A 23383-nucleotide genomic window follows, 5' to 3' on the forward strand; every position below is an offset into this window, starting at 1 on the left:
CCATCTGCCAGTTGGAATTCTCCTCTGCAAATTTATACTGGGTGCTTTGTTTCTGTGATTGTGGCGATTTCCAGCTGCTTCAGCGCACATGGTGTGCGCTAGCTGGAGATCGCCCGCGGATTATTACATTTCCTTCTGGAAATCGCCCGCAGATCATTACATTATGTCGAGCCAAACCGAAATTCCCAGTGTGGAGGGAATTTCTGAATTGTACGATTTTGCACATTATGGTTCTTGCGTCTTTAAAAGATTTAAGACGCTGAACTCTGAAACTAAAGAGGATTTTCTTTCTGAATGTTTAAGACTTTTTCTTAACCCTGCATTTCAAATCACTGATTCGTCCACGTGGGCTCTCCAAATAGCTTATGTTCTATTGCAAGGAGATCTGTTTCAGTGGGATTATGAGATTTTGAAAAGCAATTCTTGGAATGATAAGCCTTATCAGTTTCTTACATTAATTTTTTCTCACTGGTTTAACCACTTGAGGACTGCAGTGCTAAGCCCCCCTAGTGACCAGGCCATTTTTAGTAATAAGTGCCACTGCAGCTTTAAGACTAAGCTGCAGATCCGCACAACACAGCACACAAGTGATTTCCCCCCCCTTTTCTCCCCACCAACAGAGCTCTCTGTTGGTGGGGTCTGATCGCTCCCCCCATGTTTTTTTTTTTTTTAAATAAATATTATTGTTGTTGTTTTTGTAAAAAAAAACGGTTTCTTTAATTATTATCCCTCCCTCCCCACAGCCAGCCAATTATGGCGATCGGCTGTCATAGGCTTCTGCCTATGAGAGACGATCGCTCTCTTGTCCCTCAGGGGGACAGCCTTGTCACACGGCTGTCCCCAGTGCAGCGCTGCTGCTGATCGCAGGCGCTGCACAGAGTAAATAGACGGCGTAATCACCGTCTAACAGTCTCCCGAGCGGGACTGAAGAGGGGGTGGAGCTCCGCCCCCCCAAGCAGGAGATGTGCGCGCAGCCTGCGCGCGATCTCCTGCAAAACAAAGCCCCAGGACTTCATGCCGATTGGCGTTAGGCGGTCTTGGGGCTGCCGCCGCGGCCACGCCCGTCGGCGTGACGCTGTCGGCAGAAGGTTAAACTGCCTTCCTTACCACCTATTCTTGATAGGTGTGTACCTGCAAATCAATCAGCTGTTCTATCCATTCCATGCAAAACCATTCAGTTTGAGAATGAATGCAAAAACAGCTCCCTTGCATCTAGACAGCAGCCAATTAAAGACTAAAAGGAGAAAGTCTAGGAAGGCCTCCCAGTTGAAAGATCCGTTGCCCATAGCAACTACAAATAAAAAAATTATTTCTGTAAAGTCTGAAATTTGGAACACACTTGAATGGGATAAATCCAGAGAAACTTCTCAGTCTCAGGTTTTATTACCCCAAGCAAAAGCATACAGTGGGTTGCAAAAGTATTCGGCCCCCTTGAAGTTTTCCACATTTTGTCACATTACTGCCACAAACATGCATCAATTTTATTGGAATTCCACATGAAAGACCAATACAAAGTGGTGTACATGTGAGAAGTGGATCGAAAATCATACATCATTCCAAACATTTTTTACAAATAAATAACTGTAAATCGCGTGTGCGTAACTAGTCGGCCCCCTGAGTCAGTACTATGTCAATACTTTGTAGAACAACCTTCTGCTGCAATTACAGCTGCCAGTGTTTTAGGGTGTGTCTCTACCAGCTTTGCACATCTAGAGACTGAAATCCTTGCCCATTCTTCTTTGCAAAACAGCTCCAGCTCAGTCAGATTAGATGGACAGCGTTTGTGAACAGCAGTTTTCAGATCATGCCACAGATTCTCAATTGGATTTAGATTTGGACTTTGACTGGGCCATTCTAACACATAGATATGTTTTGTTTTAAACCATTCCATTATTGCCCTGGCTTTATGTTTAGGGTCATTGTCCTGCTGGAAGGTGAACCTCCGCCCCAGTCTCAAGTCTTTTGCAGTCTCCAAGAGGTTTTCTTCCAAGTTTGCCCTGTATTTGGCTCCATCCATCTTCCCATCAACTCTGACCAGCTTCCCTGTCCCTGCTGAAGAGATGCACCCCCGAGCATGATGCTGCCACCACCATATTTGACAGTGGGGATGGTGTGTTCAGAGTGATGTGCAGTGTTAGTTTTCTGCCACACATAGCGTTTTGCATTTTGGCCAAAAAGTTCCATTTTGGCCTCATCTGACCAGAGCACCTTCTTCCACATGTTTGCTGGGTCCTCCAAATGGCTTGTGCCAAACTGCAAACGGGACTTCTTATGCTTTCTGTTAACAATGCCTTTCTTCTTGCCACTCCTCCATAAAGGCCAACTTTGTACAGTGCATGACTAATAGTTGTCCTATGGACAGAGTCTCCCACTTGAGCTGTAGATCTCTGCAGTTCGTCCAGAGTCACCATGGGCCTCTTGACTGCATTTCTGATCAGCGCTCTCCTTGTTTGGCCTGTGAGTTTAGGTGGATGGCCTTGTCTTGGTAGGTTTACAGTTGTGCCATACTCCTTCCATTTCTGAATGATCGCTTGAACAGTGCTCCTTGGGATGTTCAAGGCTTTGGAAATCTTTTTGTAGCCTAAACCTGCTTTAAATTTCTCAATAACTTGATCCCTGACCTGTCTTGGACCTTTCTTGTGTGTTCTTTGGACTTCACGGTGTTGTTGCTCCCAATATTCTCTTAGACAACCTCTGAGGCCCTCACAGAGCAGCTGTATTTGTACTGACATTAGATTACACAAAGGTGCTCTCTACTTAGTCATTAGCACTCATCAGGCAATGTCTATAGGCAACTGACTGCACTCAGATCAAAGGTGGCCGAATAATTATGCACACACCACTTTGCAGTTATTTATTTGTAAAAAATGTTTGGAATCATGTATGATTTTTGTTCCACTTCTCATGTGTACACCACTTTGTGTTGGTCTTTCATGTGGAATTCCAATAAAATTGATTCATGTTTGTGGCAGTAATATGACAAAATATGGAAAACTTCAAGGGGGCCGAATACTTTTGCAACCCACTGTATGTGGATCCTATGATAGACAGAATTATTCAGTGTATTAAAGGAGTAAGAAAATCTATGCATGTTCCTGATCCCAACCCGTATGAGTGTTACCTTGATACAGGGTTGTTTGAGCCTCCATTCGCTCCATGGGAGATTGGGGCTTTGATTGAAGAGTTCGATATTGATTGGAAGGCGTTTTGCGATTTTCACATCGCAGAAAGCGAAGAGATTCTAAATGCTTGTATTAATTCTGTGTACACTTTGTTTGAATCTGGTGAGTGTGACGAGTATTTTGTGGATTCGGTAATTTGTGTGTGGCAGATGATTTTGTATGAATTGCACACACACCAACCAATTGACTCCAATAAAGAGACAACGTTGTCGGATGATTGTACCTGCCTTTCTGGGGTAAAGCGAGTGAGTTTAGACTCTGTGCGATCTGAAATAAAGGAGTGTCTTCATGTATTTACATCAGTTGAGAATGAGTGTGCTACTGTTGTTGACACCAGTGTGAATTCTGAAAGATTCTTTCCCATGGCAACTGCTTGTGTGGAGTTTGAATCTGTGCGATCGAATGCCTTTTTCTCAGGTGTTCCTGCAAATTATGATCAACATGAATGTGTCAGTTTTGTCAGAGATATGTGGGATCCTTTGTCAATTAAAAACAGATCTTTTTCTCCCAGTAATTCTTTAAGATCTTCCATTTATGATCTTGCTATGGGGAACATTTCTAAACTATGCAACCTCAAGAGTAATGTTAATGTGACTAATAAAGTTCCTCATGTTGTTGTCGCAACTTCTTCTGCAAATAAATCTATGCCTCACTCTGTTCACACCTGTGAAAGCACATTGCTAGATGAAAATTGTTCCAATATTCCTGTCCTGGACATTTTACAATTTGGTCCACAGATTTCGGAGCCTTGCGCTTTAGAAGCTTCAGTTTCACAACCGAAAGCGATCTTGGATTCGCAAATTTTGCGTTCTGACTCCCCTGATTCGACACGTTAGCTGAGTCTAAGGGTGAGACAGCGCTTTGGTTGTGCGAATCTTATACTGAGGGATCTTTGCTTTGTCCAGAGAATATTTCTGTGAGCCTACCCTGTACCATGAATGAAACTATGATGTTCACTCGCACTGACATTTGTGAGTCCCTTTCTTGCTCTGAAGAAAGTACTGACTTTCCACCCTGTACTCTGGATGAGTTAATGTTGCCTTGTATAAAATCTCCTGCAGTGAGCCCAGAGGCTCGTCTAGGTATTGCAACTATTCTCACCTGTTTTTCTGCCATTTTGGAATTGCAGTCTAGTTTGACGGCTATGCAGGATTCTGTGTGCAGTGAAACTAGAGTCAGGGAGTCAGTGTTTGTTCCAGTAGGTATTCCTGTGCATCCTGTTCATGAGAATGAAATTCAGTCTCAGTGTATTGTAGAACCATCTCTGGGACATCTGCCCTGTTCGTAGAATGTATTTGATGTTTTTCCCTGTAACATGGATAGTTCAGAATCCTTGATTAGTTTGTCAGAAAACTTGGGAAATGATGCTCCTGAGGTTTTGTTTGATGTTCTGGAGGTCTCTGAGTTCCTCCCAAAGGGTGCAGAACTTTTGGGAGCTGCCTCCTGCCCCCCAGGTCCTTCTGAGGTATTGCCCACTTCAGTAGGCATTGCTGTTATGTTGACTACTTTTGCATCTCTTTTAGAGCTTCAGTCACGTGTAGTCAATAATGAGTTTTTGCTAGATACAGTTGTAGTCGCAGAGACTTCTAAGTTTGATTCCGAGTTCCCTTTTGAAAGTCCAGTATCTGTGACCACTGGTCATGATGATGTTTTGTCTTGCTCTGAATCTGGTCTGGCTGTGTCGGTTTCTGAGGTCTACAGTTCCTCAGCATGCCCACTGGTTTCTCCTGTTCCAGTGTGCTCAGATGTGTTCTGTGATCCAGCATGCCCGGAGGTGCCCTCTGTGTTTATGTGCCCTGATGTCCCCCTGGTGGTGTCTTGTCCAGAAGGCGTCGGAAGCGCCACATGCCTCAATACGGTTCTGATTCCTGAAAACTCTGTTTGTGACAGTTGTCCTGGTGACTTTGGCTTGGGGGTTTCCCTGAGTCATGTGGGGGGTCCTGTTGGATCACCATGTGGCTCTCTGGGATCTTCCAATCTCTTGGGGTCTCTTTGGAATTGTGAGTCATTCTGGGAGATTCCTGGGGGTTCTTGCCTTGATGCTGTGGACAGGTCCAATAATGAGTATTATGCTGGAGAAGACGGTTGTAGTGGGCACGACTCTGAAGGTCTCAGGTTCTTTGGACTTGACCTGGGGGACTGGGTGTATCATGCCAAGGCTCTCGGTGGGCATTGTTCTGGTAGTCGCGGTACTCATGGGTATCACTTTGGAGCTGGTTGTACTGGTGGGCATGGCTTTTGGGGTTCTGGGGCTGATTGTTTCCGTCATGGTTTAGTCAGTTCAGGATGCATGCCTGGTTGGTCTACCCCGGCCATTCTGAATTATTTTTTGTTGTTGTTGTTTTGCGGCAAGGAGAATCTTCCATTTTGAAAGACGTCTGGAAGCTGTCTTTAAAGGGGGGGGGGGGTAATGTCAGAATACGCTCTGCTGGCCTTGATTCCCTGGACTGCTTTGTTTTCTATGCAGCTTGCATAGTTCAGTCCTGGGAAAAGAGTCCTTTTTGTCACTTTGCAAGGCTGACTGATTTGCATCCACTTATCATGCAAATTGCTTGTCTGCTTCCTTTGAAGGTTTCTAGTATAAATGTCACTTCCTCCCAGAATTCCTTGCTCGACATAGTTTTCTGATTAGGGAAACTTACCTTGGAGCCTCAGCCTTTTTGTATTTTGTGCGAATATTCTAGTGTAGTTAATTATTGGGGAGTGCGTTCTGCACTTCTTATAGTACGGTCAGGTTCTGTTTTATTTGTACTGTTTATTCCTGTCTGTATTGTCTTGTCCTTGCGATTGTACTGTCACCTGCCGTGGTTGACAGTGAATCGTTTGGTCTCGCTCCTAGATCGCATTCGCCCTAGCGGTAGAGGCGGTGGATCTCCCTTGTCTGACTCTTGGAGTATAACCTCAGCTGCGTTTGCTACTGGTTACTCCTTCAGTCTGTCTTGTCTAGCACGAACGCTTGCTGTTGTCTGGTGTGAGGCAACCGATTAGCAAGCGTTTGCGTTATTTGTCTGTCGTCATTTCCTGTGTGCATATGTTAGTTAGGGTTGGTACATTTTGCCACCGTTGCGCTTAACGTGCGGTGGCCGTACCGTTAACACACTTGTCTCTGTTGTGCATATCGTGCAGGGACCGCGTTTAGCGAGTTCTTTGTTATTTTCCTTGGCGTTCAGATTGTGGTTATTTGCTGTGTCTTCCTTATTCAGTTCACGCTCTGTCTTTGCTCAATCTTGTGTCGCTGATAGCAATCGCCTTTCTTGCTATTAGCGTTCTCATTCTGGCCTACTATGATGTGATATGTCTACCGTCGTGGGGTGGCGACTAGATTGGTAGTCATTCATATTGTCTGTCCCTGTTTTTTGCTTTCTTCTCACTTGTTGCTTTTGTGACTGTGGCGACTTCCATCTGCTTCAGCGCACATGGTGTGCGCTGGCTGGAAATCGTCCGCAGATCATTACATTAGTCGGGCAATTTCAATCTGGCATCTGTGGAAGTACAGGGGACTTGTTCCTCTGTACTCCGCAGTTCCATCTGCTGGTTGGAATTCTCTTCTGTTGTTTTATCTTGCTTAATCGTGCAATTTCTAACTGGCATCTGTGGCTGTGCAGAGGAATGTTTATTCCTCTGCACTCCACAGCTCCATCTGCCGGTTGGAGTTCTCCTCTGCAAATGCATACTGGGTGCTTTGTTTCTGTGACTGTGGCGATTTCCAGCTGCTTCAGCGCGCATGGTGTGCGCTGGCTAGAGATCGCCCGCGGATTATTACATTTCCTTCTGGAAATCGCCCACAGATCATTACACATCACAAATGTGCTGCATGAAGCATTGTTTGGCGCTACTCAGCTGGAGTGAATGTGCAAAAACACAATTCATTAAAAGAACGCTCTGACAATCACTTTGCCAAATTACAATCACGAAGCGCTAGCGATTACATTTTGTGGTGTAAACTAAGCCTTACAGAGGATCACTGGTGTATATTCACTACACTGCAGTAAAGTGTAGCTCATCAGCGGAAGACATGTTACGCATGGTATTTAGTTGTGTAAAGCATTACCGCGCATAACTACCGTATTTTTAGGACTATAAGACACTCCTGACCATAAGACACACCTAGGTTTAGAGGACATAAAACAGGGGAGAAAAATATACTCTAAACCTGGTGCATCCATGATTAAGGGGCATCTTGTACCTCTTGTCATGCCTCCTTGTACCTCTTGTGTCTCCCTGTGTCCCCCATGTGTCCTCCTTGTTTCCTCCTCTATGCCCCTTTGTGTCCCTCTGTGCCCTCCGTTTGTCCTTCATGTCCTCTGCATGGGCACAGTACAGAGCGTCCCCGACATTGCGGTGGGTTGAAGGTTTGTATTGGCAGGTGTTCAGAAGTTAGAAACTCCCTGCATTTGGACTATAAGACGCAGGATCTTTATCAGTCAGAGAAGCAAAGATAATAAACACACATTGCTAGAATCTCTAATGTTGGGTACACACTATGAGATTTTATGGTTGATTTACTGTCAGATCGATTATTTCCAACATGTCCGATTTGCTTCCCGATCGATTTCCGAACATTTTTCGATTGAACGGAAATCGATCGGGAAAATGCTCGGAAATCGATCGGAAAGCAAATCGAACATGTTGGAAATAATCGATCTGACAGTAAATCAACCATAAAATCTCATAGTGTGTACCCAGCATAACCCCTTACCACCATCTGAATAAAGGTACATACACACGTCAGATTTTTCCGAACGACTTATTGTTCAAACTGGTCATTTGAACGACAGTTGGACGTGTGTACGTTCGATTTTTAGACTGGTAGCAGCTTGTTTGACTGATCCGGATTCCGGATCTGTTGTCTGTCGTTCAAACGACAGTTAGGTCTGTGCATGTGTACAAATGACTGGGAGTCCTTTGTACAAGTAATGGCCATTCAAATATAAAGTATTTTGATCAGTCGTTTGATCTGGTCCATTGTTCCATCCGGTCCATTGACCAGTCAAACGACATGTAAATTAGCTGACCTTAGCAGACTGTTTGTCAGTCTGTGTGTAAAAGACATTTGAACGACTTGTTGTTTGAATGACAAGTTGTTCAAACATCCGGTTTGAACAACAATCAGGCGTAAAATCAGATGTGGGTACGCACCTTAAGGTTATTTCAGCAAGGTGGTTATTAAACTATACACTGAGGAGTTGATAGCACCCCCCCCCCCCCCCCCTCCGTGCAGGAACACGGTCTAGCCATCTTATGCTAGGTACTCACCATATAATTTTCTGGCACATTTACCTGCCAGATCGATTATTTCCAGCATGTCCAATCTGAATGTCGATCACTTTTTAGATTTTCAAATGGAAAATCGTATCGTAAAATCGTATGGTGTGTATCTAGCATGAGACCCTGACACTTTTGTGTCTAAAACTGATGGAGGATTTTACAGCAGAGGGGCAGAGCTGTGTGAGGAAGGAAACTGCTCCTACTACTTGTGGTAGTGCTGTGTGGTAATGTGTGCCCTAACATACCGCATTGAAAAAAAAAGTTGTTTTAATCGATAGCATTCCTTTAAAGCTAATGTAATCCCGTAATTTAAAAAAAAGTCAGATACTCACCTAAGGAGAGGGTAGGCTCGGTCCTAATGAGCCATCCCTCTCCTCCCCCGGTGCCCCCGGTGCTGCACTGGCTCCTCCGTTCGCATCCCCTGCCGAGGGGACTTCGGAAGTCTTCGGGAGCCGAGTCCTCCCGAAGACAGGCGGCGCAGTGTAGAGCGGCCCATCTTCGGGAGCACTCGGGCTCCCGAAGCATTTCCAAAGCCTCCCTTCGGCCGGGAGACAGCGGTATTTGACTGAAGCGGTCGAATACCGCTACGGGGGAGCCAGGACAGCAGCGGGCACCGGGAGAGGGGAGGGAATGCTCTATGGGACCCAGAGCCTCCCTCTCCTTAGGTGAGTATCTGACTTTTAAAAAAAACGGTTCCCATTAGCTTTACAGAGTGAAATATTGGGGTTCACTTATACACAAAGTCAACTTATGCATGAGGTCAACTTATTTCTGAATATATATGGTATTTATAGGATATATATGGTATTTATAGGATAGGGTGAAAAACATACAAGCATAGCTCCCAACTGTCCCTCTTTTAGTAGTACAGTCCCTTGTTGGGAGCCCTGTCCCACTGTCCCTCTTTCCTCCTCATTTGTCCAACGTTCAGGACTTTGTCCCTCTTTCTATGTGAATATATGTATTTATTTACTGAAAAATGTGTTTGCTTGACTCTAAACTCTATTCCCATCCTTTACATTTATATATTTCGTAATTCCAAATGTTACAATTAAGGAAATTGACCCAGGATAGAAAGGACCAGTGTGGTTTGAATTATGAAACAAAAAAATTTTCTCATGAAATCTTTATGATATGCATGACTAAGGGTGTGCTGGGGGCGTAATCAGGGGTGTGGCAGGGGCATGGCTTAAGTGTTCTGCTTTCTCATCTCAAAAAGTTGGGCGCTATGATACAAGGACACAATACCAAGGTGATGCTCCGAATTTTTGCTTACAAATATAAGTACTGATTTGGAATAACTTTAAGTTTACCCAAACTCAGAGATTCATATCAAACTAAGGAATTCATTCTGTACTTCTGATTTCAGTGATGGTGTGGGTGAAATAGAAAATGGAAGATCCGTGTTTGAATTTAGCCAAGCCAATCGGGCGTGCGGAGCCGTTTTTAAAAATATGGTATGTAGTATGTATCTGTATCCTGCTGTTCTTTTAAAAAAAAAGTCAATTTTCCTGTAACTTGTGCTTAGCAGATGTGAGTCTGCAGACTGCAAACAATAAATCAAGATGATGGAAGTAGTGGATGGGCCTCTCAAGCAGATGTACCTGAAGAATGAAGAATTCTTGTCTTCCACATCTGATCCTATTCTTCACTCTTCCAGAGTGTGATTGGGTTTAATATGTGAAATTAAAGAGTATTGGCTTTTTTTTTTGTGGACAACAACAAATGTTCTTCCTTCAGATGCTCTCACATAAGGAATAATCTGTTTGCCTGCAGACATCAAAATACATTAATCGAACTCTTAAACGTTACGGATTAGGAATGTGAAATGTGAAAAGTGCAGCCAGAATCAGAAATAGACATCATTAAGTTGTTGAGGAATTAATTGATTATGATGATTATGATGAATTTCTGCACAGCTTACGTTTTGTATACATATAAATGTTCTGCAAGTATCTGGCCAGCTGGATCCTGTACTCCCTTTTCCTGGTGAAACATTACTGTTCCATTGGACAGACCAGGGCCCTTATTCAATTTATGTTTTCTCCTTGGAGATCATCATTTTTCATGTTTTGTTTAAAATACCTTGACAGCACTCTGCAATTAAAAAAAAGTACCAAAAAGTAGGCGAAAAAGCCTAGTATATTATTCTGAGATATTTATCTTTTTGCTTGCTGGTGGCTTCCGAGGACATCCGAGGTGAAAATAAACTAATGAGATAAACAATAGTATCTATCCTCCTTCTCCTAAAAATGACTTTTTTAGATATCCCACAGTTTTAATTTTTATTTGAATCTAGTTTTTAAGTTTTACTATTTCACTGTCACTGCTCAATGACACCTTCATTGAAGTATGCCAGAGCTCAAATCTATGAACTATTGACCCTTTTTATCTCTTTCCTGCCCTCAGAAGCCATTTACTGACAGGAAAGTGTCTTATGGCTGTAATTACTTATCAGTGAGGGTTATGCTATAGCACCCAGTCCAACCTGGACAGAAACTGTCACTTGCATACCTGTTTTATAACTTTTTCAGTTAAAAGGAACGCAGCATAGTCATTTGTGTCCATCTCATCATGTCACATGTCACTGTGGATGTCCTTTAAAAGGTATCGATAAGGTCTGAAAATATCATCCAGAAGGAGACTTAAGAGAAAACGTGAATTGAATAAGGGCCCTCTAGGTACTGTATACACTCCCAAGTGGAGAATGCCCACTTCTTGGTAGCTCCAAGTTTTATGAAAGAATATTAGGCCATATGGGAATTTCTCTGGAACGACTGCGTCCAATCCTATATAATAATTGGCAAGTGTCTAGGCGTCCCATGGCCCTGTGCCAGTGCTTTTGCGCTACTGCGCATGTGCCACACTGGTTGGGACAGGACGAGGATGGGCCAGGCGGCTGAGCGAGTGTGTGCTCACGCGCATGCGCGCTGACATGCGGAGGTGGCGCCGGTAACAGGCCTAGATCCCGTTTTTAAACGGGGTTAGGTCAACCAGTTTATTATAATGTGACTAATAGTAATACCATAGTCTCCAATTCACCTTTGCTCACATTGAAAACTTAAGGTAGTGAACTAGGCCTTAAGCATATATATTTCACTGTGCAATTTCTGTGTTTCTGCTTTTCAGTTGCTGAAGAAGATAAAACGATGTGAGAGGAAGGGATCGGAATCTGTGACAGAAGAGAAATGTGCTATTTTATTTACAACTGAAATTACCTTACACGGCTCGACTCACATCATTCAGGTGAATATTATTCAACTCCTGAGCGTCATCCTATCACGAAACATGAAGTCGGCTGAGAGGCTACCCATACAGTACATTTTAGTGAAATGTGAGCTCTGAAAGTAGATGGGCAGTTGGCTGTATTTGGTTTCTATCAGTAAAACCTCAAGCAATCCTGAAGTATAAAGAAAGAAAGAAAAGTTGGAGCATATAGTTCTAGTACTGGGTCCCTCTATATTAGGGGTGTTAAACTCAAATACAAAGTGGACCAAAAACACTGAGACCAAATCGCGGGTCAGCTTCAATGTCTAGTGGCCACGCCCCTCCCTTTTTTATCATTATTCATTTATATAGAGCCAGCATCTCCCTTATAAAGTTCCCTGATGTATAATGGCCCCACTCCCTCCCCTATTCAGTTCCCTGGTGTCTAGTGATCCTCTCTCCTTCCGCTATACAGCTCCCTGGTGTCTAGTATTCAACTCCCTCCCCAGTTACCTGGTGTCTAGTGATCCCCTCCCTCCCCTATACAGTTCTCTGGTGTCTAGTGTCCCCACTCTATCCCATATACAGTTTCCTGGTGTCCAGTGGTTCCCCTACCACCCCTAAACAGTTCCCTTGTGTCTAGTGACCCCCTTCCCTCCCCAGTACATTTCCCTGGGGTTTAGTGCTTTTTCCCTCCCTCCCCCGTATGGCTTCCCTGATGATCTAGGTCTTCACCTCCAATATAGCTACCCTCTGGTGGTCTAGAGTGGGCCAAACATAATGGTAAGTGGGAAAACCACTTGTGGGCCAAATCTGATGGCTCCGTTTGCCAGAGTTTGACATGTATCCTCTCGATCTATGTCTGTGAGCGTGACTGTAGATGAGCGCATCCACACTTAACATGTGCAAGTATGGTCTGCAGTGCACATGCCTAGTAGAATGAACGGCTTGTGCAAGTTTTTTTTTTCCTTTGTACATGAGCGGTTTCCTCTACTGGACATGCGCTGACCATACTCATGCATGCTCAGTACAGATGCACTCATTCATGGTTGTGCTCCTGGCTCCTCTCTTGTGCGATACAGCACATCTGCACTGGATAATATAAAAAGTGTGCACTATTAGGTGGCAAAAATGTAAAATCCTCACCTGTGTCATATCAGATCATAGTAGGATTGCTGAAAGTGTGTGAATTATGCTGGGATCACATTATGCAGGAGAGGTACCGTGTGTATTGTACAGATAGGTGCCTTTTTTCAAATTGCCCCAACAGTAAGGCAAACATCATACTCGATGATTTGGAAAAGCATTGAAATATTTATAAAGTTTTTATTGCTGTCCATATATCAACTAAGGCGCTCATACCTGGCTGGATCTTTACAATCTGCATATACTGCCTGATGAAACGGGATGTTGCTCATGAAACGCGTTGCTATTACTTTGGAGTCTATTAGAATAAAGATATTTTTCAGTGAATAACTGATTGTGTGTCTACTTGTGGGAAGTAAGTCCACCGCTACCTCCCTCTTTTTTTAAAGGCTTTTTAACTAATTTATCCTTATCTGGTGCCTCGGTTTTGAACAATCATATATCAACCAAAATGATTCTTATGACACTGTCTCAATGATAAGGTCACCAACAAGAACAAGAAGCAAAGGAAAATCTACCAAAAAGTGGCACAGAGAGTAATAACAACCTTCAAGATCTTTTAACTCTTCTCCACTCTCTCGAACATGTAAAAGAATAACCTTTTTATGTTTTAATTTTCAGATGTTCCACTTTAAAAATGTTTCCAACTTTCCATAGGAATTTCTAAAGATTCCTGATGTTCTCAACTTTTCCCATGTTTTACAGACTTTATCGTTACCAATAGTGGTCATAGTACATGGCAATCAGGACAACAATGCTAAGGCCACCATCCTGTGGGACAATGCATTTGCTGAGATTGTAAGTGTTAACGTTGCCTTGCTCTGCTGTGTTCCTGTTTTGTGTTTCCTAGTCAATGTCTGTTATGTGTTCTTCTTTTGCACACTGCTCATCTCAAAGTAGCAAAAGTGACATATAACACACAGATTATCTGCAGGGCCTTTCATGTATCTTCAGCCAAAACATTATATTAAGCCACATACACACTCTAAATCAGGGGTCCACAAACGTTTTTTGTCGAGGGCCGGGTCAACATACTTCAGACTGCTGGGGGGCCGGAGTATACATAAAATGATGTAGGAGTCTTTGCGGACCAGACAGTGAAGCATACCCAGGTGATAACCTGCAGCGGACAGCAGTGTCACCTGATGTGGAATTGGATTGGAAACTGTAATGATCGCTGCTGCAGCAGGTGTTGCTGGAAGTAGTAGTGCTGCAGCTCAGGCAGTTCTGATGTCTTTCCATGCAAGCTGCATAGCTTTGTCTGTCTTTCCCTGCTGTCAGCTTGTGACTGATTATCATTCACCTGTGTGGGAATCTGCATGTCTGCTCCCATTGGATGACCTCAGTATAAAGATCTGCTTCCTGCAGGGTTTCCTTGGGTTTTCATAGCTTCAGTTTAAGCCTGTCTTGCTGTCGCTTCAGCCCTCGATCGTGTTTCTTGTTCTAAAGATACTTTGCTGGTCTTTGCATCATATATTGGTTCATTGCCAATATATATGCATACCAGCACGTTTATTATTTTCCTTGTATTTGTGTTACGTTGATACATCAGTGTCGCTGATGTATACGTACACGAACTGTTTATATCCTGTGTGCAGTTAGTCAGCTTTCCAGCACGTTTTGGTAGGTTGCGCGTACCGTGACCACCCGTGCTGAGGTAGTTACCCTGCTCCTGGTTCTGTTTGTGGATTGCGTTCATCTCTGCGAGGAGATAACGAATCCTTCTGAATCCTGTCCTGTTACCGTTTGTGGATTGCGTTCATCTCTGCGAAGAGATAGCGAATCCTTCTGAGTCCTGTTCCCTGTATTACTCCAGTCCTAGTCAGCGTTCCTGCTTATGTCATATATCGGTTCATTGCCGATATATACATATGTTAGTCAGACGTTACAAATAGTTTCATTGATAGCTGTAATTGTAATACGCTAGGAAAACATACTTCTTGTATATTTGTCTGTGTTACGTTCATCTATCTTGATCCTGCTATTTCCTGACTATCCTGTCCTGTCTTTGTGAGGCACGCCATCGCTGCAATCGCATTGGCTGCCTCATTCCAGTCTGTCTTGTTTTGGACGCTTGCTGTCGCTAAGTAGCCGCTAGCTAGCAAGCGTTCATTCTGTCTACCTGTCCTGATCTCCTCAGTTCTGGTTTATGCGCTCAGCGCTACTTTGCGCTGAGACGTTATAACGAAAGCATTGTTTGTGGCTGTCAGATCTGCACCGGCTCTGTGCGCCACAATCTCCTATTGGAGTCAGTCCTCCCCTCCACTATACTAGGGATAGCCTGTTTCCTTGTGCTGGTGTGTGTACCTCCTCCACGCCAGCTCATGCGTTGCATGCTGACTGTGAAGAATACACCACCAAGCCTTACATTATGAAAACCCCATTACCAATCCCCATTGTGGGGGGGATTCCCAGAAAGTATGACACTGTTAATTATGGTTCCTGTTCCTTTAAGAAATTTGAAGAACTTAACTCTGAAACAGAAAATGAGTTTTTCTCTGAATGTGCCAGGTTCCTGGCCAATCCCGATCTCCAAGCGACTCCTGTTTCAACCTGGGCACTCCAACTAAGTTATATTTTGTTTAAAGGGGAATTATTCCAGTGGGCATTTGATGTTCTCAATCATTCCGATTTGAAAGAGAGACCGCTGGAATTTCTAGCGTTTGTGATCCATAACTGGTTGCGCATAGATCCATTGCCTTTTCCTCTTAATGAACTCCTGGCAGCAGGCCAATCAGCTTCTCCTTCAATTGCTTGCAAAAATGTTCAGCAAGCAGAAAGTGTTACTGATAATTTTCCTGCAGCCTTGAATAAATCACCAAAAACAGCAGGGTCTAAGGCAAAACGCAAACGTTCTAAGAAACGTGTCCGATCTGCAGAGTCGTTATCCTTAGCGACTGAGACCTATAATGAGATTCTGCCATTAACAGATAATGAAATGCAATTGTCTTTCAGGGGAGTTAAATGGACTTATGAAACTACTAATGAACTTTCCTCCCTGGCTAGGGAAAATAAAGATTTTTGTTTAAAATAATTATCTGAGTATGATTATGAGGAGATATTACAGAGTATTGAACAAATCAACTTATTTGTGAAGCAAGGAAAGTTTGCATACACTACAGTTCAGCACTTGCTACAGGTATTGGAGATTCTTAGGAATAAGGAATCTGCCAATCACCTGCTAATTAACCCAATATATGTCCCTGCTACAATCATATCTGCAAACCATGATCTGCCTGTTAAGTATGCTTGGAATCCTCCATTTGAGAAAGAAGAGATGGAAGCTCTGGTCAATGAATGGAAGAATGATTCAAGTTCATTTTGTCAATTTTACAGTGCAAAAAGTGAATTACCGTATATACTCGCATATAAGCCGACCCGCATATAAGCCGACCCCCAACTTTTCCCTGAAAAAACAGGGAAAAATGATTGACCCCCATATAAGCCGGGGGTAGGAAATGCTGGATTGGTGCAGCCCCCCAGTGTGTCCCAATATAGCTAGTATAGTGCCCAGTATAGGTAGGTAGTGTCCAGTATAGCTAGTATAGTGCCCAGTATAGCTAGTAAAGTGCCCAGTATAGCCAGTATAGTGCCCAGTATGGGTAGGTAGTGCCTCAGTTTAGCCAGTATAGTGCCCAGTTTTGCTAGTATAGTGCCCAGTTTAGCCAGTATAGTGCCCAGTTTAGCCAGTATAGTGCCCAGTTTAGCCAGTATAGTGCCCAGTTTAGCTAGTATAGTGCCCAGTTTAGCTAGTATAGTGCCCCAGTATGGCTAGTAAAGTGCCCAGTTTAGCCAGTATAGTGCCCAGTTTAGCCAGTATAGTGCCCAGTTTAGCTAGTATAGTACCCAAGTATGGCTAGTATAGTGCCCAGTTTAGCCAGTATAGTGCCCAGTTTAGCCAGTATAGTGCCCAGTTTAGCTAGTATAGTACCCAAGTATGGCTAGTAAAGTGCCCAGTTTAGCCAGTATAGTGCCCAGTTTAGCCAGTATAGTGCCCAGTTTAGCCAGTATAGTGCCCAGCATAGGTGGGTAGTGCTCCCCCCCGCTCCCCCCGCGGCCGCCGCTGCTGCTATTACCTTGTTAGACAGCGGCCGCTTCCTAATCCGCGTTCCTCTTCTTCCTCAGAGTGCATCACAGCAGCGCGCCCGGCGCTGCTGCTGTGACGATGCAGGGGGCAGGAAAGAGCGCGGCTCCCTATAGCGGCGATCTGTATCGCCGTTACCAAGGGAACCGCTCTTTCCTGCCCCCTGCATCGTCACAGCAGCAGCGCCGGGCGCGCTGCTGTGATGCACTCTGAGGAAGAAGAGGAACGCGGATTAGGAAGCGGCCGCTGTCTAACAAGGTAATAGCAGCAGCGGCCGCGGGGGGAGCGGGGAGGGGGGGGGAGCGGGGCGCGGACCACCCGACCACCCACCACTAGACCACCAGGGAAGACTTGCATACAAGCCGACCCCCCAACTTTTGACCCCCTTTTTGGGGGTCAAAAATTCGGCTTGTATGCGAGTATATACGGTAGTATTGAATGCATGCATTAAGTCTGCCTATAACCTAATAAAAACTGGTGTGTGTGGGTATGACTTTGTGGCTCCATTGATTGATGTGTAGGAACTGATTTTGGATGATTTTTATGTGACTCCGAATTCGCAAATTTGGCGTTCTGACCCGCCTGCTTCAGCACCTTTGGCTGATTCAGCAGGTGATTCGGAGCTCTTTTTGTGTGAAATTGAAGTTCCTGCAATTCCACCCTGTACCATGGATAACTCAGTGTTACTTACCAGTAAAACAGAAGCCACTGATACATTCTTAACCTTGCCCTGCGCAAATTTCTCAGCAGAGAATCCAGAGGTCCTGCTGACTTCCGAGTCCAGCCTAGCCAGTACTCATGACTCTTTGTTCAGTGAAACAGACACCAGAAAAATCTTGCCTGCCTCTGCAAACACTTCTGCAGAAATTACCTGTGTTAATAAAGTTCAACTCCTGTCTGATCCAGCAGATGCCAATAGATGCACTACATCAGTTTCCGAGTCCCAGCAATCCTGTCTAGAAACCTCAGAACCCCAGCATCTGAATTTTCCAATTTTACAAATGAATGGTGATTCAGATGCGCAAACATTGTGTCTTGATCTTCCTGTTTCTACACCTCGCTCTAGTTTCGTGAAAGCTCAGAGCATCTGCTATGTGAACCTGAAATCGCAGAACCTTGTTCAGAAAATATTCCAGTAAATTTGCCCTGTACCATGAATTGTGCAGTAGATCTCTCCAATGAAACTCAGGTCACAGAAACATTATGCTGTCCAGCAGGTGCTTCCATGGTTTTGCCCTGCAATATGGACTGTTCAGTGATCCTGTCCAGTGAAGCTGTGGTCGCAGAGTCTTATGCTTCACCCAGTACTTTGGATATTTCAAACCCTCTAGCAGAGGAGTCTGAGGCACTGCTTACCTCAGTTGGTGTTGCAGTAATATTCACTTGTCTAGCAGCTGTTTTGGAATTACAGTCTGCTCTAATAAAACTTGATGAATTTCTGCCCAGCAAAGCAGAAGCCATTGAAATATTGTCCTCGTCAGCAAGTGTGTTAGATACCTTGCCCTGTACACAGTCTGATTTAACCAATGTTGTTAAGTCCCTCTCCAGTGTTGTAACAGCCGAGGAACTCCAGCCTTGTCCTCTGAATGTTTCAGAAGTCTTGCCCTGTAACATGGATAATTCTGATTCTCTGGTCAAAATAATAGAAATCTCAGAATTTCAGTCCGGTCTGATGAGTGTTCCTGAAACCCAGCCCTGTATCCTGAAAGATTCTGGTTCTCTGGCCGCTGTGGCAGAGGTTCCAGAGTCCCCTTCCTGTCCAGGGAATTCCTCAGTTTTGCCTAGTCCAGTGGGGGCTGCTGCAATACTGACTTGTTCTGCAGCGCCTCATGAGCTCCAATCCAGTGTATTAGATGAGTCTCTGTCCAGTCCAGAGGTAGTTGTGGAGTCCCTATCTGGTTCAGTGCATACATCAGAAGATTTGTCCTGTCTTGTTAGTGCCCCTGAATCTGATTTGTTACTGACTTTGCTGGAATCAGCGACATCTAAGTCTGATCCTGCATTCTCGTGTAAAAGTCCAGTAGTTGCGAAGTCTAGTCATGATGATTTTTTTTTGGCCAGTCCTGGTTTTGGTCCTGTCTTGGCTGACCCTGAGGCTCACAGTTCCTTGACATGCCCAGAGGTTTCTCTTGTGCCAGTGTGCCCAGATGTTCTTTGTGTGCCAGAATGCCCAAGTGTGTCTAAGGTGTTAGCGTGCTCTGATGCTTCCTTAGTGGGAACATGTTCTGATGTTGCCAGTCTGCCTGCATGCCCAGAGTTGGTTCTGGTCCCTGAAAGCCCTGATCTTGATGTTTGTCCTTGTGGCCCTGACTCGGGAATTGCCCTAGGTTCCATAGGGGTTCTTGATGGTTCTCCATGTGAGCCTAAGGGGCGTTCTGACCTATGGGGATCTCTTTGGAGCTTCAAGGTGTTCTGGGAGGTCTCTGAGAAAACTTGTCCTGGTGCCTTGGACTGGTTCAACAGTGGGTTTTGTGTTGGTAAAGACAGTCCCGGTGGGCATTGCAAAGGCTTTGGCGTTTCTGAACGGTTCCTGGAAGGCGGTGGGTATCGCTCAGGGAGTTTCGGAGGGCTTTCTTCTGGAAATCATGGTTCTGATGGGTGTCACACTGGGGCTTGTAGTACTGATGGGCATGGTTCTGTAGGTTCTGGTTCTGATGGGTCCAGTCTTGTGGGGACTGATTCTGGAATTCGGTCTTGCCGGGCTGTCCCGGTCATCATGAATTATCAGTCAGACTGTTTTGTTGGGAATTTCAGTTTTGAAAAGCGTCTGGAATCCGCTTTTAAGGGCGGGGGTACTGTAATGATCGCTGCTGCAGCAGGTGTTGCTGGAAGTAGTAGTGCTGCAGCTCAGGCAGTTCTGATGTCTTTCCATGCAAGCTGCATAGCTTTGTCTGTCTTTCCCTGCTGTCAGCTTGTGACTGATTATCATTCACCTGTGTGGGAATCTGCATGTCTGCTCCCATTGGATGACCTCAGTATAAAGATCTGCTTCCTGCAGGGTTTCCTTGGGTTTTAATAGCTTCAGTTTAAGCCTGTCTTGCTGTCGCTTCAGCCCTCGATCGTGTTTCTTGTTCTAAAGATACTTTGCTGGTCTTTGCATCATATATTGGTTCATTGCCAATATATATGCATACCAGCACGTTTATTATTTTCCTTGTATTTGTGTTACGTTGATACATCAGTGTCGCTGATGTATACGTACACGAACTGTTTATATCCTGTGTGCAGTTAGTCAGCTTTCCAGCACGTTTTGGTAGGTTGCGCGTACCGTGGCCACCCGTGCTGAGGTAGTTACCCTGCTCCTGGTTCTGTTTGTGGATTGCGTTCATCTCTGCGAGGAGATAACGAATCCTTCTGAATCCTGTCCTGTTACCGTTTGTGGATTGCGTTCATCTCTGCGAAGAGATAACGAATCCTTCTGAATCCTGTTCTGTTACTGTTTGTGGATTGCGTTCATCTCTGCGAAGAGATAACGAATCCTTCTGAATCCTGTTCTGTTACCGTTTGTGGATTGCTTTCATCTCTGCGAAGAGATAGCGAATCCTTCTGAGTCCTGTTCCCTGTATTACTCCAGTCCTAGTCAGCGTTCCTGCTTATGTCATATATCGGTTCATTGCCGATATATACATATGTTAGTCAGACGTTACAAATAGTTTCATTGATAGCTGTAATTGTAATACGCTAGGAAAACATACTTATTGTATATTTGTCTGTGTTACGTTCATCTATCTTGATCCTGCTATTTCCTGACTATCCTGTCCTGTCTTTGTGAGGCACGCCATCGCTGCAATCGCATTGGCTGCCTCATTCCAGTCTGTCTTGTTTTGGACGCTTGCTGTCGCTAAGTAGCCGCTAGCTAGCAAGCGTTCAATCTGTCTACCTGTCCTGATCTCCTCAGTTCTGGTTTATGCGCTCAGCGCTACTTTGCGCTGAGACGTTATAACGAAAGCATTGTTTGTGGCTGTCAGATCTGCACCGGCTCTGTGCGCCACAATCTCCTATTGGAGTCAGTCCTCCCCTCCACTATACTAGGGATAGCCTGTTTCCTTGTGCTGGTGTGTGTACCTCCTCCACGCCAGCTCATGCGTTGCATGCTGACTGTGGAGAATACACCACCAAGCCTTACAGAAACCAGCGAATTACTGCTTTCTGGCTTCCATGTGGATAGGTGGTGCCAGCACTGCTATTCTATATGCGTACCACCAATATTTAAATCGGTAGCTGACCACATCTATAAGTATTACATTTTGTGTGTGTGTGTGTGGGGGGGGGGCGGTATAAAAGCCTCAGGGGGGCACAATCGGCCCGCGGGCCTTAGTTTGAGGACCATTGCTGTAAATAATTGCATATACAGTAATCGGGAATACTCCCTTCAGAGGAAAGAGCAAAATCACAGAGTCCTTTAACGCTTTAACGGGTGATCCATCACACCCACTTTGAACTCTTTTTATATATATATATATATATATATATATATATATATATATATATATATATATATATATGACTTAGACTTTTTTAAAAAAAAATGCTGTAGCATTTCCACTAGTTCTGCATCAGTTTTCCTTGATCCAGATTTCTGGATGTGGCTAGGCATTCATTGGAGTCAGTTTTGCTGCATCCAGAATCTGATGCAGAAATCTGCAACATGCCATCCATAATTTTTCTGCATGAGAAAAATTGCGCGTGGAAACAGGCCTATAGGTATTCATTAGAGTCAGTTTTTCTGCATCCAGAATCTGTGTGTAGTGGAAACAGGCCCTAAGCAATATGGTCCAACAGATCGCTAAGTGACAAGCACTGAATGAGCACATTTGTTTTACTACTTACCTGGCCATCATGAATGTGCTTGCTTGCCCTTCCTCACATTTACATTAAGTAGAACACACAACTTTGCTGTAGTTGACCATTGTGCTGTGATGAGATGATGAATTTTTTCAGTTGTTGAAAATGAAGATTTACTAAAAACGGAAACACAGAAAAAACACACCCATAGCCTGCAAAAGCAGTAAAAAAAATGCGAAAGAGCACATGCAGGGGCGTAACTAGAAAACACTGGGCCCCCTGCAAAACTTTGGATGGGGCCCCCCAGCTGACATTGCTGGAGGGGGGAACGCTGATGGTAGCCCGAGAGGAAGGGGGGGAGCAAGATGAGGGATGCTGTTTTTTCCTGCTGCCCCCCCCTTTCTGCGCTGGACCCCCTCCTGCCACTAAAAATGGCTCTGGAGGGCCCCAGAGCCAGGGCCACCCCTCCCCATATAGGCCCCCCTGCTGCTGCATCCGTTGCAGGGGTTATTGTTACGCCCCTAAGCACATGGAAGAAAACTCATAGTTTTCTGCACAGATACAGTGGTTTGCAAAGGTATTTGTCCCCCTGTAATGATCCGCTCAGCTGCCTGCGCAGGCAGGCAGGCAGCTTTTTGACCACTGTTCAGGTCTGCATTCTGCAGGTCTCTGGAAAAGAGACCTTTTGTCAGTTTTGCAGCTTGCTGCTGCTGAGGAATTTGCATATGTTTGTCATGCAAATTGCCTAGCCACATCCTTTGTAGGCTTGCTCTATAAATACCATGTGATTCCACAGTACTTCGCTGGTCATAAGGGTTTGTCCTGTGAAACACTCCTGGAGTGTCAGCCATGCTTATTGTTTAAAGATTAGCTTAGAGTAATTCTTGCGACTGCACTAGGCATCCTTGCTAGAGCAGTCAGGATTGTATTTTTTGTATTGCCTGTTCTGTCTGTCTGTGGGATGCTAACCAGAGCAGCGGTTGTTACTGGTAGGCCCTTCTGTTCATCTGTTTCTATACTTGGATCACACTTGCTCTGGCGGAAAGAGCAGTGGATCCTGCTAAGCTTTCTTGCTATACTTGGATCGCACTTGCTCTGGCGGAAAGAGCAGTGGATCCTGCTAAGCTTTTCTTGCTATACTTGGATCGCACTTGCTCTGGCGGAAAGAGCAGTGGATCTTGCTAGCTCTGTTGCCTTACTTGGATCACACTCTCTCTGGCGGATAGTGCAGTGGATCGTATCTCTCACTTGTTCCTGTTTTCGTGTATCTGTCTTGTCTGATACGAACGCTTGCTGGAGGCTCGGTAAGGTAACCGTTAAGCAAGCGCTCGCGTCCTCTGTTTCGTGTTTGTCTGTCGGTGGTTAGTTAGGCGTGCTTGTCTCTGTTGTGCTTAACACGCGGAGACCGCGCTGTAAACGCTTTTGCTGTTGCGAATGAGTGCGGTGTTCGCGTTTAGTTAGCGTTTGTTATTTTCCTTATCTTCTCATTGTATGATTTGCTGTGCCTTTGCTACTCTCGTGCCGTCTTGCTTTAGCCTTGTGTCACCTCTGGCAATCGCCTCTCTCGCGATTGCATTCCTACTTCGTATCTGCTGTTGTGTGTGCACCGTCGCGGGTTGGCGACTAGATTGGTGCACACACATACAATCTGTCCCTGTGCTCATTCTCATTCGCAATCGCTTCTCTTGCGATTGCATTCTCTCTTGGTTTC

At 44.7% G+C, this 23383-nt stretch overlaps 1 protein-coding gene across 1 annotated transcript in view; it reads left to right on the top strand.

Moving 5' to 3' along the window:
- STAT6 (signal transducer and activator of transcription 6) overlaps nt 1-23383 on the top strand; it is a 234076-nt gene that overhangs the window by 176509 nt on the left and 34184 nt on the right. Inside the window, exons 9-11 of the mRNA XM_068267474.1 lie at nt 9820-9907; nt 11580-11696; nt 13509-13601. Of these exons, the coding sequence (XP_068123575.1) occupies nt 9820-9907; nt 11580-11696; nt 13509-13601 (298 nt within the window). The remainder of the gene's footprint in view (nt 1-9819; nt 9908-11579; nt 11697-13508; nt 13602-23383) is intronic.

The sequence above is a fragment of the Hyperolius riggenbachi genome, chromosome 2 (genome assembly GCF_040937935.1).
Source record: "Hyperolius riggenbachi isolate aHypRig1 chromosome 2, aHypRig1.pri, whole genome shotgun sequence".
NCBI classification, from domain to species: domain Eukaryota; kingdom Metazoa; phylum Chordata; class Amphibia; order Anura; family Hyperoliidae; genus Hyperolius; species Hyperolius riggenbachi.